The sequence below is a fragment of the Mytilus californianus genome, unplaced genomic scaffold, assembly GCF_021869535.1.
Source record: "Mytilus californianus isolate M0D057914Y unplaced genomic scaffold, xbMytCali1.0.p SCAF_7, whole genome shotgun sequence".
Taxonomy (NCBI): Eukaryota; Metazoa; Mollusca; class Bivalvia; order Mytilida; family Mytilidae; genus Mytilus; species Mytilus californianus.
Genome location: NW_026262723.1, coordinates 109,009,577 through 109,033,208, shown reverse-complemented (window position 1 = coordinate 109,033,208; position 23,632 = coordinate 109,009,577). Strand labels below are relative to the sequence as shown.

At 31.3% G+C, this 23,632-nt stretch overlaps 1 protein-coding gene across 1 annotated transcript in view; it reads left to right on the top strand.

Moving 5' to 3' along the window:
- The window catches only part of LOC127708616 (short transient receptor potential channel 7-like), a 49,197-nt gene that overhangs the window by 21,522 nt on the left and 4,043 nt on the right, over positions 1–23,632 (top strand). Inside the window, exons 5-14 of the mRNA XM_052213639.1 lie at positions 6,297–6,558; positions 7,031–7,187; positions 7,696–7,820; positions 9,252–9,436; positions 11,619–11,737; positions 12,696–12,787; positions 17,095–17,252; positions 19,605–19,814; positions 20,729–20,858; positions 21,542–21,688. Coding sequence (XP_052069599.1) covers positions 6,297–6,558; positions 7,031–7,187; positions 7,696–7,820; positions 9,252–9,436; positions 11,619–11,737; positions 12,696–12,787; positions 17,095–17,252; positions 19,605–19,814; positions 20,729–20,858; positions 21,542–21,688 — 1,585 coding nt within the window. The remainder of the gene's footprint in view (positions 1–6,296; positions 6,559–7,030; positions 7,188–7,695; positions 7,821–9,251; positions 9,437–11,618; positions 11,738–12,695; positions 12,788–17,094; positions 17,253–19,604; positions 19,815–20,728; positions 20,859–21,541; positions 21,689–23,632) is intronic.

The following is a 23,632-nucleotide window of genomic DNA, read 5'->3' as shown; positions in this document are numbered from 1 at the left end:
AGGTATTTATTATTTATAGACGTTTGTATGATATCTAGCGCTTTTCTAAGAAGGCGTTTATTCTATGTGCGAATTCATGTTTAACGGACAAATGGATGTTTTACGTACAAATGAATGTTTAACGGACAAATGGATGTTTTACGTGCAAATGAATGTTTAACGGACACATGGATGTTTTACGTACAAATGAATGTTTTATGGAAGAAAAATGTTAACTTATAACCAACAGTTAATCTATGTCAAATAAGCATTCATAAATGTTATGCCGAAATCATAAAGCTCTTAGAGACGGTTGTATTTATGTTTTAACATACCTCTCAACGTTTTTTTCATTCATGTGACTAAATCTTCGTTTACATATGTTTAATACGCACGCGAAATGAGCATGCTACTTTGGCTATGCATGACTTCATATACAAGTAGGTACTGTTTAGAGCCTTGCATATCATCAGGTCATAATCAGGTGTATTTAGTCCCATTCATGCCACTGCTGTTGGAGTTTTCTCCCCGAAGGTATCACCAGCCCAGTAGTCAGCACTTCTGTGTTGCCATGACCACAAATTAACTGTTTATCGACAGGTTGTATGTTTTCCTAGCCGTATTTGGCAAAACCTTTCGAAATTTGGGTCGTCAATGCTCTTCAACTTCGTACTTTATTTTGCCTTTATAACTTTTTTGATTCTAGCGTCACCGACGAGTCTTTTGAAGACGAAATGCGCGTCTGGCGTACAAAATTTTAATCCTGGTATCTATGATGAGTTTATTATCAATAAACTTCTATACATCATTATACTCGAATATAAATGAAAAGTATGCTTATATCGTTAATCTATTATATATCATTGCGCAGAAAAGCAAAATATAGAAATAAGTACATGCTAGTGAATGTCTGTAAGCCGTCTAGAACTTTTTAATACGATTAATGGATTTTCTTTTTTTGGTATAACCAACCAATGAACAAGTTATACAAAAGCAAAAGACATGACAGTACACTGACCATATTTACAATGCTTTTGCATGTTTTACAACTTATGCATATATTTAATGCAAATTTAAAACACTGTTTGGTTTATTTTTTTTAATTAGCCGACAGTTTGACTAGGTTTACCTTGAAACAATACTTCGATTAGAATTATTTTCTCTTTAACTTTTTTTTGGTTTCGATTTACTGTTTCAGACAGTATCATCCGTCAATCATTTTGTGTCTGGGCGCTAATATTTGATATATATCTTATATATAGAATCTAATTTGGCCTGGTTATAAACAGCATACAAGAAAGTAGTACATATCTTAAACAAAATAGTTCCTACGCATAGCTGTAACTTTGTCAATAAATAAAATATTTGGGGAATTTTGGTTTCAAATGAAAGCTTAAGGACTTGGGATCACTGTAGAACCATTGTTAAAAGTTTCTTTTGAATGATAGAAAAGTATATGAAATTAAGATTGGAGGGCATATTTGCACTGTTGCTCAGATCAGAAGTACCTTTATTTGTAATACTCAACTTCCTTGAACCAGTGCGCTCTAATATGCTATTAAAGGTATGCTGATTCTTTTTAGCACAAGTCAGGATAAGGTATAGTTTTAACATGAAATGATTATCACTTTATTTAAACTTAAAACAAAATAGATATGCATGCTTGAAGTTGCAAAATTTAACATAGAAAGCAAGGGGCTAAGAATTAGTAGTGTTATCCCTTAAAGATTTTCATAAATTTGTCCTATTATAATATAAAGGGATAAGTCAATTTCCACTTAAATTGTGAAACACCAATATAAAAATAAGGATATGTGGATCATTGTTAATGAATCAGCTATCCATTAGTAGATCAAAAGTGCAAAGGACAAAGATGTTAATAACTGAACTTCACCGTAGGGCCTTACAAAATGGCCCAAATCAAGCGCGTATGTAGAAAGCTTTTAAAGATCCCTGATTTAAAAAAAGTGAGAGTAAAAATAGAGAATTAAGACTAATAAACCCTCCCCTAACCATGGACAGTGTTGTAATAGCACAGCAGTAGAACAAACTGACAAAAACACCATGAAAAGGCACTAAGCACAAAATACAAAAAAACAAAAAGACACAAGACACACCTTAACGAACTACGAGTACTCAGAGCTACGGAAAGCTAGTTCAAACTTTATTATGACTAGTTACATGTAATAAACTATGTTAGCCTATGATAAGATATCAATCAGTATAAAACTCCAACGGAAATTTGGTAAAAACACCATTATCAGATCGAGAGAAGCGTTATCTTCAAAATAAGCAAGGCCATTGAAAATTAAAACAAGTTTTAATCTTTTTTAAGTTCAGAGTATCAAATCTTGACTTCATATGTGTAGAATTTCTAACATAAGTATGGCATATTTCCACTTGACTGTGACTAAATTATAAAGATGGTTCCAAACTTCAATTTTGTTGATTTTTTATAAAAGAAATGTAAGAGAATGCCAATATTTTAATGATTATTCGAAGAGAGAATATTCAATTGTAAAAGTTGGGGATTTAATTACACAAAGATAGTGCATTATACAGTTAGCTGTAAAAGTTGGGGATTTAATTACACAAAGATAGTGCGTTATACAGTTAGCTGTAAAAGTTGGGGATTTAATTACACAAAGATAGTGCGTTATACAGTTAGCTGTAAAAGTTGGGGATTTAATTACACAAAGATAGTGCGTTATACAGTTAGCTGTAAAAGTTGGGGATTTAATTACACAAAGATAGTGCGTTATACAGTTAGCTGTAAAAGTTGGGGATTTAATTACACAAAGATAGTGCGTTATACAGCTGTAAAAGTTGGGGATTCAATTACACAAAGATAGTGCATTATACAGCTGTAAACGTTCATATACATTGTAATTCATTACTCTCGGAAATGGCAAACTTTGTGAATTATGAATATAATCAGGCGCCTCTAATAAAATATTTTGTGAACATAATAGTATTGCATTATTTAATATTCTGTAATCACATATTAATGAAGCGTGCGCTGACTCATTCTTTTATTCAAAAACGCAACAACAACATGAACATTTTACTCCAAAATTGATATTTATTTAAAACTTAGTGCATTCCACACTTGCAAAGCAACGGATACTTTTGACTTTCACAGAACCGATCAATATTGAATTATGTTCTTGTGAAAGGTTAACATAGCAATTAAAAAAATCTGGGTTTTTTTTGCATTTGTGCAAAAGGATATTCATATCTATTTATTCATTTATCTATAATCACATTACAAGTATATTTCATAATCGCGAGGCATTCCAAATTTAGATCGTATTTCCCAATACAATGCTACATTCTTCTCATGACAATATTGCAACGTCAAAACTATGCATAGGAAAACAAAGGAAAAACTTGATTTCAATCGTAATTTTAGGATTGTAGCATACATATGTTATAAATAAAATCTGTAATTATAAGTAATGAATGTTATTTTGTAAATCGTTAATCGAGCGCACATTTTTAGTATACACAATATGCTTCGGCCAACGCGTTGATATCCAAATAAAACTACAAAAAGATGCACGAATTCTTGAATAATATGTTTTTCCATCGAATTCATTAAGAGAAAAACAACAATGAAACGAATCTTGTGTATAAATATATGAACCTGTTTTATTTACTAAGTGTTTCAATTTTTATTGCATACAACTTTAACTGAAATATTAAAGATAAATTAGAAAAGTGACGACAAATACACACCTTTATCCTCCCAAGACTTGATGCGTTGGATATCATTAAATGTTGATATATGATGATGCAACTTATTTATAAATTGAACTATAAAAGCACTTCATAAAACTGTTTACACAAAATAAGAATCGGTATTCCATATCAATGTATCGAATCGAAAATTTCAAATGAGCGGCTTTAATGCTGTCTCTTGGTCACTATAAAGTGATGATAAATGCCAGATAGACTTTGATTAACGACACTTTGAAGGATAGATGCTGTACCTAATTCATCACAAGATAATTGATTTGTGAACAATCACTGTTAATTTTCACGGAAAACATTCTGTCAGAGCATTGACTTTGTTCTGTAAGATTTCCATGGTATCACGGGATTAATCAATCAACCGATTCCCCTGAATTATAAAATTGTTATATTTTGACATCTATACATCAAACAGAATTGATTACTACATTTCAAAATGATCGTTTCTTGTAAATAAGCAGGAGTTTTTAACATTTAAGAAGAAAATGTCAAGAAATGAACTCTTCATTGGATGAAAAATATAACGTTACTATGACCAATTGCATAATATGACCCTTTATCCTTTTTATAAATAGAAACTTAACGTTTGCAGGTTTATTGATTGTAAAACTATTTGCATACAATGTTCGCATTAGCTTATTATCTTATATGCACAGTAATATTCTAATGGAAACATTAATTCATATTCTTTACAGACAGTTCATAAAAACAACACAAAGAATATTACAGGTTGAGCAATACAAACCCAACATCAGACAAAATACGTGGATGAGTCATGTCATTTGATTAAGCATCACACAATAGCTGATTCATTATTGTCTCTTGTCAGACCTTAAAATTTTTTATCAAATTCATGAAACCATCGGTTCATGTAAATTATCCAACCATAAAACTTGACCGAATGTGAAAGTTTGAAATTATTTAAGGACAAGGTATGAAGAAGACTGTTATCAATAGTAAAACATTGAAATTCAAAACGGCACACAATATAACACTAAAAACAAAAGCAATACGAACGCCTTTAAGACAAAACAATGGATTAAACTCATTATGGGTAAGCAGTTCTTGCTCCACGAGTGGAACCCGTTGAACAATAAAAAATGCGGTAAGAAGTTGTATTCGGCTATGTAACAATCGAAGAAAACGAGATTACGGTTACAACAAGTGGAATAACTGCATATTCCTTCGGTCTAAATGAAAACATCATGGAACATGGATGTCGTTTCTAAAAGAAACCGTTATTGATGACAACAACAATAGACGGATTTATTTACTTCGAAAACTCAGTTCAATTCATTGTATTCAGTTGAGTTCCATCTTATCAGATTGTAATAAGTTTTTTTTTGTTTATTTCCCCAGTAAGGAACTAAAATTACCTTGGCTTAAATTTTTGTTTTATATATATATGCTTTTCTCTCATATGGAAAAACTAGAAGATCACACTGTTTATTAATTGAAAAATTAATCCAAGACTGCTTGCCTCCAACTTTGATAAAACTTAATTATAATACCTATTCTAACTTACAACTACGAAAAGACAAACAGAAAGATAAGCACTAACTACACTTCTTTAAATTCCGATGCTGATATTGAAAATATCACTCTTATCTATAAACTAAGAAAAGTCGATGTTTGGATATGATCCCTGTGACCATGTTGTTGCTGTCCGAGATGATATGAATTATCATATCGCCCATATTCTGTCTTAATTCATGAGCGACTTGTTTCTTCCTGCTGCCAATTTTGTTACAGAGAAAATCAAAAAAATCTGATTCTTCTTGCAAATTATATTTAACATTTGGAAAATAAATTTTTACAAAATCGACAAAAGCGATACCAAATGATAACTTGAGTTGTACTGTAGACATATGAAGAGATGTCCAGACAAAATGGTCATGTCTTGAATTTTAATGATCTTGTTTCAACCTTTATTGTAGCTTCAACACTTGATAATCTGTCAATTTTCAGAATGTGTATAGATGTAGTTTGAGAGAGTAATGAGTTTGTTTTTGCATTATTTGAACCCATGATTCATTACCAAATTACACTTACTGTTGTATACACCTTGTTGTACCTTTTGATATAATCAAATATACATTTCTAACCAATTTACTTTCAGTATTGTTTGTCCTTATACTGTCCATTCTCTATTTGTGACGACTTACGTGTCACAATCATTATTGTTAGTGCAAATTATGACCATATCCCCATTCCAGTGTCCCATTGTAACACATACACTACAGTTTGCCATTCGAATTATTTAATGGATCATCTATAAGATGCAACTGATTTAATTCTATACTATGAATCATTATACTACATCATATATGATACTTATGACTTGTAGACAAACCTGAACAAATATTATATTCATATGATACTGTTCATATTTAAAACTGTCTAACATAGAATATTTGATACACTCTCTCTTCAATGGTCGTTATAGCCTGACGCTTTGATGCATTATGTAAATACAAAATAGTTTATTTTTAAACCTCCTTTTAATATTATTTCTCGCTAAAGGTATGGTGCCTTCTTCAATTTTACATCTTTTTTATTTATAGCTTGGAGCTGTGATGCGTTGTCCAGTAACAAAGTTTATTACCCATACCACATCACATGTGTGTTTCCTCATTCTGTTAGCTGCTGCCACTTTCAGACTAGCGGAGAGTGGAGTGTCAATCACCTCAACGAAAGAGTTTACAGATCCTGCCTTTATACACCTTTCAAAAGACGAGAAAATTAATAGTTTATTAAAGGAGACTTTAAGACCTGCAAATACGTTGCTTACTCGTGTACAGTTTTGTATAGTCTTTTGGATATTAGGTGAGTTTTCCATTATCTGAAGTTATGTCTTTTGCATTGCTCCAATCATAATTTCAGAATTAGCTGGTGGACAACCCCAACAATAACGGCATTTAAAAAAAATTATAATTATGTAATAGTTAAAGTTCCATGATAAGTTAATATTGATATTAAAAGACCGTCGAAAAAAAGGGATGTTGAGATCCCCGAGCCCGAACTTCCAGTTTTCAACTGATGAACAACGTAGCGTTATTACGACTGTTGAAAGACGAAATATGCTGTTCGCCTTTATTAATATATATTAATCTGGTAACACGAGAAGCGCCACACAAATCATATCTCATTTAGTATGATATATTTTCTTTCATGTAAAGAACAAAATTGTTCCTTTCAGAAATATTCCTATCAAATTACTGTATTTGTAAAAGTTCAAATTATTTGAGATGACTATTTTTTTTTTTACGAATTATGAGTTCTTTTATTTAATTTTCAGGTCTATTGTGGATAGAGTGTAAACAACTCTATTGTACAGGCGCTCACTCATATCTCACAGATTATTATAATTTTATGGACTTTAGTGTAATATCGATGTATCTAGCATCGTATGTGTTAAGATTTTATACAGAAATCATGGTCTCTAATGCTGACAGGTAAGTTGGAAAGTAGTAATTACATGTTTGTAAATAAAAAGGCACACCATCCTTTAAATATCGCCAGCATAATTTAACCGACGAAAGTCATCATGGTTTGTTCTGCAAATGATTAAGTTGTTAAGAGTGGAAGGAAGTCAAACTAAGTTTTACATCATACAATTCAACTGCCTGTTTTGTAGAAGCTCATGTTGTCTATTCATCAATTTTTTTTGTCTTCGTTCTTTAGTAATTGTACGTCTTATTCTTATTGCAACATGGTTTAATCTCTGATTATATTTTAAACTATTTCATATAATAATAAATAAGAATATATTTAAACCTATTTCATATAATAATAAATTAGAAGATAAACACCATTTTCAAGCTTTATACGAAAAGTTATATTTCACGTATACACTTTTAAATCCAAATTCACAAAATTCACTATTTAATCACAATGTCAATGTAATGACACACACAACAACTACGCTATAGACGTTTTACAATTTTCATTTCGCTTTTACAGGGAATTTAATGGCGCAGAACGTGCGAACGACCTTCTACGGCAGGACAACTACACATATTTTGATTTACTATTAGCAGAGATAAAAAATCCTCGTTACTCACCACAAAATTATTTCATGGAAGCTTGTGAGTATAGAGCTATATAAGTTTGAGTTTTAATCTTTGTCAGAATGTTAATCCATTCTGCGTTATTGAATCTAGTAAACTGTAATTGATCGTTGAGTTATTCAGGAAACAACAGTATCAGCAATGTTTTTTTTTTATGGAGGCTCAATTTTCTGTACATTTGTGTGTAGTTTGGGACAAATATTTAAAATCATTCTTCGCAAATTATCCGTGGTGAACTTAAAAAATGGTAGATGAATATTCCTTGCGGTAGAAACCCCTCATTGTGATTTCTTACTAAACTCGAGTTAGCGAAGAAAAGACCAACATTTCTTTTTTTTCAATTAAACCCTCTCTTCATAACTTGATGAAACCAACCCCGATAATTTCGTTCATATGTCAATGTTTTGTTTAGCCCACTAGCCACAATCTGTATGTTTCGTGTAATATGAAAATTAACTAGTTAAGGAATCTAAATCTCATCACATATACACACATATACATACAAATACACACATATATTAATTATTCAGTTTCTTGCTGATTGAAGAGTAAAAGAATATATTAAGTTTTTTTTAAGTAATTAAACAAAGCATTGACCTAAGATGATTATATATCTTTAATGCCATAGAAACATCAATCTTTTTAACGACGTTTTAAGATGCAAAACCGGGTTTGCAGGAAAACAGAATGTTGTTGATATATTGGAAACACAATTTTAAGAGAAATGAAAAAAGATGAAACTGAAAAATAAGAATACACCCATATGGAAACGGTTATCAAATGATAATTGTCAGGAAAGTAGTAGACAGATTTTTTTAATTTTAAATGTTATTGGAGAAGTTTAACTTTGTGTAGCAAACTTCTGATGTGATCATAATACAATGGAAGACAGCTAGTATCAATCAACCATGTAGAGTTAAATAATGAAAATAAAAATCGTTATCGGAATTCCTTTTTTTCATCATCGTTATATATATATAACATTGAAAACAACCATGGTATATTCTCAGACAATAACTTGTCTCAAATGTTTTCTTTGATTTTGTACATAAGACATATCCTGCCCGTCAAATATTGTTCTCTGAAGACATGTAATATATTATCATTATTCCATAATCGATACAATAACGCGGGAGACCGAACACCTCAAGATAAAAATATGAACTAAGGTTGACTGAAGGTCAGCAAAATCTATGAATTAACCTTCTGTGTAATGAAGATTGGGTTATTCATAGGAGTTTACAGTACTGACAAATCAAAGCCAAATTAATTACATATGAAATTAAGCATTCTCCTGTTGCTATATTGATATAATAAGCGTAATAAATTTGCAATTACGCATGAAGGCATGAAAACAGTTTGTAATCTCGGCATGTAAAATTTTAATAACACAGAAACAGTTTAGTTATACGCAATAAATTTTTAAAGAAAACTAATATCTTTTTTCAGCCAGATTCCATTGGAAGGCAGACGACCCTGAAATCGTTTCAGATGTGTTATTTGCCATAGCTAATGTGATTAGTTTTGCTAGAACAACATTTCTGATGCCTGCTTTTGAAGTGTTAGGTCCTTTACAGATATCATTAGGACGCATGATTGGTGATATTACTCGTTTTATGGTGCTATTCACATTGGTATGTAAACTTAATGATGACGGCACATAATACATGCATCATGATAAATGTTTACTGAATGTTGGATTCATTTTGTTTGCTACTGAAGTCATTTTCTTGTCTTTTAAGTTGTGGAATATTAAAGAAATAGTTTGGTAAAACGCTTGTGCGCTAACTATTCAGGTAGACCGAAGTTGTCAATTTCCTTCCTTTCTGGTCCACTTAATTCAGTCAAACATTGTGTACCAATTGTAGAGATGTTTACAGAAATATCATATTGAAAACATAAACCTCTAAAAACTTTACAATATGTTTGTTTAATTATCCAAGCTATATTGACGCCTTAACGTTGTGTTTTTTAAGGCGACAGTAGTTAACCGATTTTGAAAACTCGTAAACAAACTCGTGTCGTAGGGACAAATCTAGGTAACAAACAGAAAATGAGAAAATTACATTAACTCCGAAAGGGCTGGATCTCACAATCGGGAATAGGACACCATTGGTAAAATTACAGATCAAAGATCTAACACCGCGAAAACATGTCACTTATGAGTTGCGATACCGACACATCGTATCGGTCAACAATTCGTGATGGGGACTGTAAACTTGTGTAGTATCGATTTCAGTCCTTCTTCGTTATAACTCTTACGGAGCATATTTTGTGTAAGAAGCACACCCCTGTTAATGGAGTTATAGTTCGAATATGCAAATGAATAATATATCAATTGAAATATGTAACCGCCATACAATGGCGCCGAGGGTATATTACTGCTGAAACATCGAAAGATGAAAATTTGAAAGTTTAAATCATCACGTTTGTTATATATTCTTGTTTGGAGGCGTCCATTTGGGACAATATCTAGTATTAAGATCAATATATGAAGCAGACCATCTACTTAATGTAGACGATTATGCTAAACGTCGAGATCTATTCATAAAAAAAATTGCGCATCTATTTACCATCTACATTTCAAAGTAATATTATTTATTTTTGTAATCCAAGTCAGTATATAGTTGACTTTTAACTGATTGCCTAAGTTATAAAATTGAGAATAGAAATGGGGAATGTTTCAAAGAGACAACAACCCGAATTTGATATTTCTGCTAATTGTCATGTCTGATGTGATAAGCTTAGATGCATTTTTGAAATAACGGCATATTTACCATCAGGGGCGGATGCAGGATTTTAGGTTGAAATTTTTTTGAGGTAACATTATCGAAATATTCTTTATTAAGCTCAGGACAACCTATGCTTTGCAAATGTTGGGCGCACGCCCGCCACGCCCTCGCCTGAATCCGCCCCTGGACCATGGAACATTAGTGAATGAGACACAACCCAAGCTACACAAATATTATACAGATGATAGTCGGGACCAACGTTTAGTATTTAACTTATATGATGGGTTAGAGGAAATTTAATGGCATATTCCTATCGATTATAATTATCGATAAACGTCTTCCTGAGGATCAAGTATGTTTCAATCAAGTTAAGAATAGCCAATTCGAAGATATTTTGCTTAAATAGTATAGGATTTTCAATAGTATAAGCACTTCCGAAATATTCTTTCTGTGAATAATTGTCTATAATCTATTGAAAGTTGACACATCATTTGATTGCTTTTTGTCTAATTTTTATCTATGTATGCTTATAAACACTGTTACAAGGACAATTTTGTCTTATAATATAAGCAAAATGAGGATTTTAAATTTGATGTATGCCTTTTTGTGCTTCTTTGTTACATTTGTTTGTTTTTATAGTGATTAGGATGATTACACAATGTTGACTGCTGTACCCCTATTTTTGACATTTTTACCTATTGTGTCTGTTTTGTTCACGCATCGTTGTCAATATAATGGAATTTGATGCGACTGTCATACAAGTGAGAGGTTTAGCTAGCTATAAAACCAGGTTCAATCCACCATTTTCTACATAAGAAAATGCCTGTACCAAGTCAGGAATATGACAGTTGTTATCCATTCGTTTGATGTGTTTGTTTTTTTGATTTTGCCATTTGATTGGGGACTTTCCTTTTTGAATTTTCCTCGGAGTTCAGTATTTTTGTGATTTTACTTTTTACATGCAATTAGATAATTATTTTACTATTGTCTTAATGCTCATATTGTATCCTTAACACTATCATATATTGTCCGCTGATTGTATTGCATTCTCTGTGTTGCCTTATTGTTTTTTTTTTAATTCTAGGTACTATTTGCCTTTATGGTAGGTCTACATAACTTGTATTGGTATTACGGCGCTCAAAGAATTAAGATGGTGATGGGCGACCAGACTGCATATGTGCATGCTGCAGAGGCATTCCAGGGGTAATGTCAAATCACATATATTCACTGTTTGTGTCTAAAATTTATATAATATAATAAGCAACTATTGAGTGCTCAGATTACTGCATTTGTACTATCAGGCATATGATATGGTGATCAAAACAAACGAAAGAGATTGTTTAGCACTCAAAGTTTAGTTTAACCCAGCATTATATTTTTCCTGTTTCAAGTCAAGAATATCACGAGTGATAGTTTATGATTCAAGATTAGTGTTTCAATGATGTCCTTTTTAAAATTTGGTGTTGAAGGCAGATATGCTATTGAATCTATCCATAATTTTCTAAACTAAAGATAAGAGCTTGATACCTGCATATGGCATAGACAATTTTTTGCTGTGGAAGTTCATTTTATGATAGAAAGATGTATTTTCTGAAATATATTTTATACTTAAATCTATAATATATACTTATCGTAGTCGATTTTTCGTGTGTCTTATCTATTCTTTGTCCTACAAAAGTTTTTCAATTCAGAAAGTTAAAAAGATTTGAAAGTTTACATGTCCAATGGTTTACAAATTTGGTGATGTCTTAGGGTGAGATAAGAATTAATTGCCAATCCGCTATTACGTGATCCATAATCACTTAATATAACGTATAAACGTATGTTTTGGACAAAATAAAGGGTGTCACTAGTGAAGTAGTATTTGTATAACCTCTAAGCTGCCCTGAGATCATCTCCAGATTTTTGTGGTGTTCGTGTTGCTCAGTTTTTGGGTTTCTATGAAGTGTTTTGTGTGGTTGTTTTTCTTATCGGCGTCCTTCGTTTATTTTGCCATGGCGTTCTCAGTTGATCTCCACTTATAAGTATTGAGTGAATCTTCCTTCTCTATGTTTTGATGATGTCACTTGTCGTCTTAGTAAGCAGATGAAAAAAACAAATACTATTAGAGTTAAATGCGGACGTTTGGATTAATAAAATCTAAAGAAGTTTTATTTTACAGATTAAAGCAGACATTTTATAGTTTGTTCTGGTCAATGTTTGGACAAGTCAGTATCAACGATATCAGTGTTAAACATCCTGGTCCTGACGGAGGTATGCATTGTAAAAAATAGAGGTCATTAATTTTAATAACTTATGGAAATTTTTTCTACTGCTAATAAGTACAGATGCCATTTAAAATTGGTGGTATTGATACGACATTGTCGTTATAATCAAAGAACTGCTTGGGATTTTTGTTTCTTTATTTTCTATATTGTTACATTGGTATTTATTTCTTTGACATATTTTGAAAACATATCTTTATTTCACATACCTTTTCATGTCCACTTGAAATCCAGTGATATTTTTCATTACTTAATTCCTGTCTTAGGCTAATGCTAAACATATTAAAATATTAGACACTATTCATTTTAACGTCGACGTCGACTGGCGAACACTTAAGGTTGGGGAATCTTCTATGGTGCAGGCAATTTGTTGGAATTCACTACAATGGTTATTTTATATTCATGTAAAAGTCCAGTGTACTACTTGTATTTTTGTGTTTAAAAATATTTGGAATATAAATCTTGAACCCTGCTTTTTGTAAAACAATATCAGCCGTCTCTATTTTGTATTTTGTACTTTACTAGAAGGGAATTAAAAAATTCTAGTTCTAGACAGACATTATCTGTACAGTTTGTTCCCATGAAATAACCAAAGTACAATCTTCGGAAGAGAAATTAAATTTAAAATTGGAGTGAGTCTGTAATAGATAAGAGGTGATGGCTGAGATCTCATAGCTAGTTTAAGGCCACGATATATTAATGCAACTATCCTATGTCAGGAATCTTGTCAGTTGTTTTTTTCACATCATAACGTTTGATTTTTATTTGAATATTTTTGTCCATGGCAGAACGATTTGTTCGTTCTTGTTTAATCTATTAACTTTTTAAAACTTGGGACTTTTTAGAGATTGAAACATTTTATAGACACATGTCTGTGGTTGAAAACTATATGTGTTTTAGCCATTTGTATCCTTTGATTGCTGCTGTTTCCGTTTCCGTTTACCTCTAATTTCTTTTTTATTCGTATGTGTTGCATTGTTATATGCTATATCTATACCTTTTAGTAATTCTATAGATTTTTCCCAAATTATTTTGAAATAATTCTGAAAATAACGTGCTTCATTAAAAGAAACGATAACGTACATTAAAAAAAGGATCAAGAAGATTTGATACGCATGTCTTGCATATACAATATTCCAACTCTGTAAAAAAAACCACTTTAATTATAACAAAATATATCTTCAAGTCGTTTGATGTTTGATTAACACCATTGTAAATGTTTGTGGACGTTACATCATAAGCAGAATAAAAAGAAACTTGCATTAAGGATGTTCGCTTCTCATGTTTTTGATTTTTTGTCAGATATTTGGAATCCTCTAGTTTTATCCATGTTCTGCCAATAAAAATTTTGCCCACTAACCTCTACTTTTCTTTTCCTTATTTTATTACGTACAGTTTAGAAATTTTTTTTTTAAATCTTATACAATTCTTGTTATATTTTCATAGTTTTTGAAAGAAAAAAGGTGCCAAAATGTTAAATGCAAGAAAAATATAGAGAGAATTTTTTCCCGTCAAATTTCCAATTGATCATTTCTCAAAAACAAGGAGACGGACCATATTTTTTACTTTTTAAGTTCTGTTATTTAAGTACTATCAATTTATAACAGTCTTTTAAAAAGCTTGTTATTTTGAAACAGAAGAGAGAACATCATATCAAATTAGGTGTTAATATATATTTATATAAGTAGTATTTCATTTAGCTAAAGGTCATTGCGACTTAATTATTTATACTGACAAAATTGGGAGTAGCGTACAGGATGTTTGAAATTTTTCAGGTTCAATTAGTAATCCTAATCCGTTTTGGCGTAAAGGTAATGACATTTATAAAAGCAATAACATGTGTGGCACTAAATATTTATTCACATTTTTATGTACCCACTAACTGCACGATCTTTTCTTCTATACATTAAATCATTTTAACGTATTGAACATATATCATTGGATAAGTAATAAATAAAAAACATTTCGTACTATGCTGTAATACATTATATTTATCATTAGAACTAGCGGTGAAACCTCTTCTATTATTTGTAAGGATCTATCGAATGATCTGAGCCCAAGACAAAATAATTATGACCTTCATCGTCAGTTATATCTAAAATGATTTAATCGAGTAAACATTATATCAGCTGAGGTCCGCGGGACAGAGTGAAAATAATATTTTCCAGATTTCATCAAAATTAATATTTTAAAATTTTAATAATTCAACTTTTCACGAAGGACGTTCCTGTATTTTATACTGATATGAATAACTTTTATTTGTTCAACTTGCGAAAGCGCACCAAATCATAAAGGATTATTCGTTAACGTGCATATTCCCAAACAGTTATTTTGCCTGCCCACAGTTTGTCGCGGAAAGAACAGTTTTTTTTGCTGTAAATTTCCCCATAAATAAGATACACCACACACAAAAATATTATTTTGGTGAATGAATATACATTGCATGGAACTAATATGATATTTACAGAAAAAATACTATAAATGTATTCGTATTTTTTTTCGTGTTACTATTACTCACAATTCTTACTTTAGAATATTAATTATTTTTTGGTGAATAAAATAGTTCAAAAGAAATGGGTACATTTAAACTATATAACAAAGAATTGAGTGAATGCATAAGAATTGTATTAATAAAGTCATCATAAACTTTTAGATAGCAGAATATCGTTTCTATGTTCTGACATGTATACATTTTGTAAATTCTACCTTTTAAGGACTGATGTTTATCATTCTGTTTAGTCCTCACGAGGCTATCATTAGCTGAGAAGTACTGACATGATTTATACTATAATTTTGTTTTAAATTACTCGGTTGAAAATTTTTTAAAATATTAAGAAACAAAGGATCCAACTCCCTCAAGCAAAGCTGACTTTAGAAGAATTTGACCATTTGGGTAAATTATAAAAGCGCTTCGAACGAAATTTATAATGTGTTATTTTTACTGGAAATGGAGTCTAAAAAAGAAAGAAAAAACACTCATTCTGGTATCAAAGGATGAAATAAGATTTTTCCTACAAACCCTCTTTATATTTCTCTACTAACTCAAATACCATGCATGCACTGTTTTAATGTACTTGTATTTCTTGCTTTACTCTCTCCAGTCAGGCGTTGTATGGTTGTAGACAGTGATCGTAACAAAATACTCTGTTCCAGTGGCGTGTCAAATTACTCAGGTACCATTTGTTGTCCGAATTTTGCCATGCTTTGGTGTGAAACATTTATTTTATGAGAATATATAAGCTTAATAAGTTTGTTCAGTCATATAAGCATATGTACTGTTTAAGGATGAAATATAAAGTGCATTATTCTATACCAATTGCATTTGCGGTAGATTGTTATTAGTTCTTATGTTAGAATTGATGATTTTGTTTTAAAGTTACAAATCTTTTAGCATCTTTCTGTTGCATGTTTTTGGTACCTTTAATTCATTTCATACTTAAGTATGAAAGTGAAACTCACATTTGAATACAGTCGCACCAATATTTTATTGTTTACTTCAGGAGCACATGGTTTGCATTTTTCTTTTTATCATATAAAAGAGTTTGAAGGAAGCGATGTTTGATGAACAAAATAAGTATGAAAAAGTGTTTGTTATATATACATACGCTCGTTTTGCATGAGGCAGATGGATCCTGATTCAAGCATTTTCAGATGAAAGTAAATCATGTAGTTTCCAAACAATACAATATAAACGTAGCTATGAATTTAACTTCACTTTCATTATAACCCTTTTCAGATGTTTAGTAAGAGGACATTCTTTCATGTCAATTATTGATTGTAGTGTCGATCTTAGAGAATGTTTCTACTGCTACCGGCATTGTTGGTGGTTTTATTTCCATGTCCTGATCATTACTGTTGTTGACCACTGCATACAGGTTTTAGTTAAATGTTGTGAAATTTGGTTTATGATATCAAAACAACGGAATATCATTATTCCATTTAAATTAATTGCCTTCATCACTTATTAATTTGAGCTAAGCGAAGCAAGGTGAAGGAAGCATTTAGTGAATTCCATAGTTTGTTTGAACTGCTTCTGTGATTTAGGCACACAGAGTTGTAACTTCTAATGTCAAACGTGAATTTACTACTTTAAAACTGAAATGAAATGCTTCTTTTTGGATGGCCTAAAAGTATATCATTTGGGTATAAAATGCTTGAAAATAATGCATGAGAACTAGGAAACTAAGATAAAGCAAATAATTACAAAATTAAAGATATGTATTGAATAATCACAATTTTCATTATACATGATATGTATTTGCGTCCATACAGAATAACATTGAGTCTTTGTTTTAGTGTTCACTGCTAAAGATCCAAACAATGTGATGGAGAGTAGTACAGCCATCGTAGAAGGAGTTGGTACTTACTTATTTGGAATTTATCACGTGGTTATCATAATCGTTCTTATCAACATGTTGATAGCTATGATGAGTCATTCTTTTGAGGATATACAGGTATTTGTAAATTTCAGTTCCAAATACAGACAGTAAGACTTTAAATGTTTAGAAAGAATTATCTCACTTTGAACAGAATGTTTTAAATAATATAAAACGATTCTGGCACTGTTGACATTGGCGCAAATTTCACACAATATTTCATAAATGAATTGAAAAATACAGAAGGTTTTCACAATAAGAACATCCGACGATGGATAAAGCTGACAATATGTGATATAGAAAATTGGACTGCAATCCAAATACTATAATATATAAATAGAGGACTTGATTTTATCAATTTTTCAAGCATATTGAATGATTTCAAAGTTCAGAACCCTGTGCCTCCATACTTCGATAATACTGAATTAGCTATTCTACATTACGCCTACTTCAACAAAAAACCTGACAGAAATCTAATTGGTAAAAGAATGTACATCTATTTCTGCCGACGTTAATAGTACAACAAAACTCCTATTTCTTGAATCTGTGAAAATTTTAGGTTCAAATATGATCCTTTTGGAGATATACATGTTATTTCAGTTTACTGTAAAAATGTCCCAGACCTAGAGGTTATACTTTTTTTAACAGTAGGGAACGAAATATCGTCCAGCTTCTAAAATATACTGCGAGGAATGTCGAAAAGTCATCAGCGACACCCTTTCCTCTTACTGAAAAGCGATAAAATCAATTGGATCGTTCCTTTAAAAATACACGAATCTTGTTGATAAAAAATGAAAACAATACGTTATAAATTGTATGCGTCCGAAGCGCTTTTCTGGATGAACCTTCATCAGAAAAGCTCAGAGTCAAATATTTGAAAGCCAAGGATGTATAAGAATCGAAACAGTTGATCAGATAATCGTCTAAAACATTTCAAAAGCAAATTAAAACCTTTGATGGATTAGGCTATTATTTTTTGGGACTTTTTAGTTATATAGTTCTTCAACTCTTTCGGTTCTTATACATCAGTAGCTTTTAAATATTCAGCAACGAGCGTTCATGGTGAAGGTAGATCCAGAAAAGCGCTTCGGGCGCATGAAGTTTATAAAGAGTAGTTTTCTTTTTTTTAAAACTACTACCTAAACGGTCTAGACAATTGAATGCCAAAGGAAAGCGATTTATGTTTGCTCCTGTGTACAAAACAGCCTACAATATACTGAAATATTCAAAACAGAATCACAAATTCAAGTACTTTCCTACCTAGAACTTCTTCTGAAGATATGATCGTAGATTAACAACGACTAAACCGTAAACTGTTGTTCATAGCATAATATTCACACTTTGTATTAGCTTTCAAAATTACACAAGAAAAATTTCGTTTTATATCTTCATCCATAAAATGATTTCTACACATGGTTCAGTTTTCTGACATATACTCTTTCGAACTCGTTATGAAATATTGTGACAAAGCTTGTGTTTCGATCGTTAAGGAACTCGTTATGAAATATTGTGACAAAGCTTGTGTTAATAGCGGTATTAACTATTTCAGGAGTGTGAAAAACTCTTTGGAAGTCTTGGACAAGCTACGATCCTTTGATGGTCAGTTTGTCTCCGTTGACAGTTATTATTTTTTTCTCTGTATACTACACTAACACACAATATTAACAAAAACACATTTGCTATTCAATAAAATGTATTTCGATAAATGAGGTTGTAACTATATCTGTTTCAGTCGTTACAGTTTCTTTGTCAGTAATCAAACGTACAAAAGAAGCAACGTACAGTAGTATACAGATGTTCAAAACTCATAACTTTAAAATATACAAATGAAGATAAAAACGGAGGGAATCGCAGAATCTAGATAAAAAGGGGAGTGTCGAGATCTCAAAAAACTAATCTAACACCGCAACATGTCCATGTGCCTATAGCAAGTCTAGCCTAGTCTGAAGTTGTATTTTGGTATATCCTGAAGATTTGTGTTACTGAAATTTTGGAAGTGTTGTTTTAATTGTTTTTGTATAATTCATTCATAAATTTTATAGATTCGGGACGGTTAAGAGCTTGACATATTGTAGAGATACTTGTTTCTAGTTTGTATCTTGCCTTCTTGATGGTTTCTGTCTCTTTGATGTATTCTCTACATTTACATTTGTTCATATGACTTACATATTATATCTATAAAAATTTCCAAAGGCACATGCACGTTTGTTGGGGTTAGCATCGTTAGATCTCAAATCTCAACATTCCCTCTTAATCTCATTTGAATATCAAAAGATATTATAAAGAACGTACAAAAAGTACAGGAAAAGCACTTAACTTTATTACACCGGTATATCAGGTAATACAAGTAGAATGCAAGCAATAAAAACAATGCCACGGCAATGAACTCACTTATACATTACATCATCCATTTATTCTATTTATGGACAGACTGACTGTGATGTCGAATGGAAGTTTGCAAGAACAAAACTGTGGATGAATTACATGGATGACGGAAGTACACTGCCTGTTCCATTTAACATGATACCAACACCAAAGTCCATATACTATATCTGGCGGTCATTCAGATTTCTATTCTCCAGGAAAGATAACGGAGACTGGCTTGATTATCAACGAGCTAGAAAGAAAACATTTATAAAGGTTAATATCTATGAACATAGAATTTTGATGGAAAAGATATTTTAACTTTGGCTTTTTTGTTTTGTAACAAAATAATTTAAAAATTTGTTTGAAAAATAAATTGACAACCGAATTATTTTTTCTGATTATTTTGAAATCAAAGGCCAATACATGTGGTTCAAGTTATCTCAATCGAAAAATTAAGCAGGTCATGTTTTTCTATAGGTCTATTTCAGAAAATTGTAATATATGTCTGCGGAAAACAGCAACAGATTGAAAACTGAAAGGTATTTTCCTAGAAAGGTGTTTCACAGGCGCTACATAGCAAGCACGTGGCGCCGTGTAAACATCTCTCTAGTGGTATACTACTTCCACCAGAGACGGACCAATGCCAAACAGTGTTCAAGAATGCATACGTTATGTCATGTTAACATCGTATCAGCTGGATTATACCTTTTTGTAATGCATTCCCACGATACACATATTCCATGTTGCATGCGCTTCTTTAGACAGTCAGATTATATCGTAATGTGAAAATGTTGTGATCTGATATTAGAGAAGGAGGAAAGGAGAGCTAGATAATTAAAAGCCCAAGAGTTACCTGCCACTTGTTACATTCAGCCTTCTATATTATTTATCTCTGTTTGGTTGCACTAAAACAACAAACTACCATGATTTGTATTTATTGAAACTTACTTAAAACAATAACTATTTTGATTTTTTTCAAATTCATTTTATAAAAGAATTTGGTAGAAACTTTGCTTCCAACGAAAAACTGTAGAGGTGAAAATTCAATACATCATTCAAATTTGATATTAATGATTGGATTTGGAAGTGGCAATATAATGAAAATGAAAGGGCACTGAATGAAATATAAGTTATTATTGTCAATCTTTAAGTTAAACATACTAATTTGATTTGACTTTTAACTACAGAGACGTAGAGAAATTGTTTGTAAATCTTTAGAGTTAAAGACGGAAGAAACAACATATACAGAAATAATGCAAAGACTAGTCAAGCGGTATCTGTTTAAGCTGGAACGTGCCAGAGATGAAAAAGAAATGGGTAAATTTTAATCAGAAATATATGTCTCTGTTATTGTATCATAGTAGTCAAAATAAAGTTTTCTTAGTGCTTATTTAAAGTTAAATGTGTTTTATGTTAAATTACTTAACTGGAGTGAGAGAAAAATAACAAACACATTCTCATATGTTTCAATCAAACAAAAACATAAGTGACAGAACAACTAAAACAAAAATTGAAACAGTTTATAACAGTTTATAACACTAATACACTAATATAAAAAGAAAAATACCGATATTTGTTTGAGTCCGTTAGTACAAAAACTAACGTCACAAGTGAAAGTCAGAGATCGTATAAAACAAACAAAGGAGGGATTTTATAAAAATAGGCAAATAACACTAAAGTTATAAAATGTAAAAATAAATAACGAAAATATGTCATTAAACCAAGAACAATAGAACTTGGTTTAAACAGACAAACAGAACAAGTGAAAACAATCTACATCACATTAACTTATGAAAGGTAAGTATGTATACAAACAACATACATAACCACGAACTACTACAAGCTCTAATTACAGTTCACAAGGTATGTAATTGGTAAAATAGGCGGGTTTTGGATCCATAATTCGAATATCTCAAACTAAAATATTCTATGCGAAACAAAAAACGATAATCAACCTCCGACATAAGTTATAAGCTAAACTTTCAAAATAAATATTGTAGTCAATGTACCAGCCTTAAGAACGGAGGAAGTAGAAATTGTAGAAACAAACGATGCACCACCACCTGTTCCAGATACACCTAATAGAATTCCGTATGCTACACCTCCAATACATGAAGAAGAGGATGAAATATCATGTAATCAAAAATGTATGTATAAATTATTTATTTTGTAAAAATATTTCCTTTCTCTATTGGTACTGTACACGTATACCTAACAACAAAATTATTTTCATTTACCTGTGTTTAAAGTTATTGCAAATGGATGGTATTTTTGTTCGAGCATATTGTTTTTGTTTAATTGTTTAACATTTCTTACCGATTTAACATGTTACTTTTATTATTCTTCCCTTAGTTTATTTATTTTGTATTCAAAATTATTTATTTTGTTATAATATTTCCTTTCTCTATTGGTACTGTACACGTATACCTAACAACAAAATTATGTTCATTTACCTGTGTTTAAAGTTATTGCAAATGGATGGTATTTTTGTTCGAGTATATTGTTTTTCTTTTATTGTTTAACATTTCTTACCGATATAACCTGGGAACAGTATATCTAACGGGAAATGAATCTGATACGCTTTTCAGTATAAAATTGATAAAATCTCGGACTTCCCGAGACTTCCCGAGATTTACGGATTTTGGTAGCGTCTGACTGAAAAACTATCAGAACTGCTCAACAAATAAACCACATAACTCTAATTGTAAATAAATACAAGTTTTATCATTTAGTAGATATATTTTGTCATATGAAATTACGAAAATAAGTTTGATTTATTTGATGTGAAGTGTTTGTAAATCATCGCGGCAATGGCTGCCATTTTTTTATTACCTTGTTTGCATTCTGCACAATTTTGTGATGAAATGCTTGCGATTTTAACAAATTTGAAGTGACAGAATACAAGTTTGATACACTAGCATCACTATAAAACTAGTTTGAATGACATTTAATTGATAATATTAGAAATTATTAGGACAATAGCGAGTCCGTTTTTAACACATGTCCGTTTCTGTATCGTATCTTTATTAACTATGGCACGACGATAAAATCAACTACAATCAGGTAGTGTCAAGTCCCGTCAATATATATGTTCCTGATATAACATGTTACTTTTATTATTCTTCCCTTAGTTTATTTATATTGTATTTACATTGTGTCATAGGTCAAATTTATTTGTTCAGTGTATGTTCAATGGTGTTAATATGTCCTTTGATTGAGTTAAGCTATTTCAGGTGATATTTTATAGTGTGTCGTTCTATGTTGTGATGTTACACTATTGTTTCAGGAAAAAGGGTGAAGGTTTGGTACCATTTAAACGTTTAAACCCGCTGCATTTGTTTGCACCTGTCCTAAGTCAGGAATCTGATGTTCAGTAGTTGTCATTTGTTGATGTGGTTCATAAGTGTTTCTCGTTTCTCGTTTTTTATATAGATTAGACCGTTGGTTTTCCCGTTTGAATGGTTTTACACTAGTTATTTTTTGGGGCCCTTTATAGCTTACTGTTCGGTGTGAGCCAAGGCTCCGTGTTGAAGACCGTACTGTGACCTATAATGGTTTACTTTTATAAATTTTGACTTGGATGGAGAGTTGTCTCATTGGCACTCATACCACATCTTCTTATATCTATAAAGCATCTAACTATTTAGATTATAGATCCAATTCTACAAATTGTTTTGTGATGTTCAGTTGTTCTGAAATTAAAAGTGGCAGACCCTTATATGAAATACAAATTGTTGGCTTTAATCGAATATAAGCAACATGTCTTAGTAGAATTATCAGGTCATAAAGCAAATTATAACACACAAGAGATGGAAGAAATTATAAAAACTTTGACAAGAAATTACCTTATAAAAACATTTAAGATGATGTCTTGTTTCTCAATTACCAACATTTCAATGAATGCTTGCATCTCATACATCCCTGTGAACTGGAGATTAAAGATACTAGAAGGTCTGCTTCATATCTTGAATTTTTTCTCGATATTGACATAGATGGACGACTTCCAAAAAAGCAATTATCATAAACGTGATGATTTCAAATTTCCAATTGTCAAATTCCGATATCCCAGCAGTAACATTCCCTCTGCACAG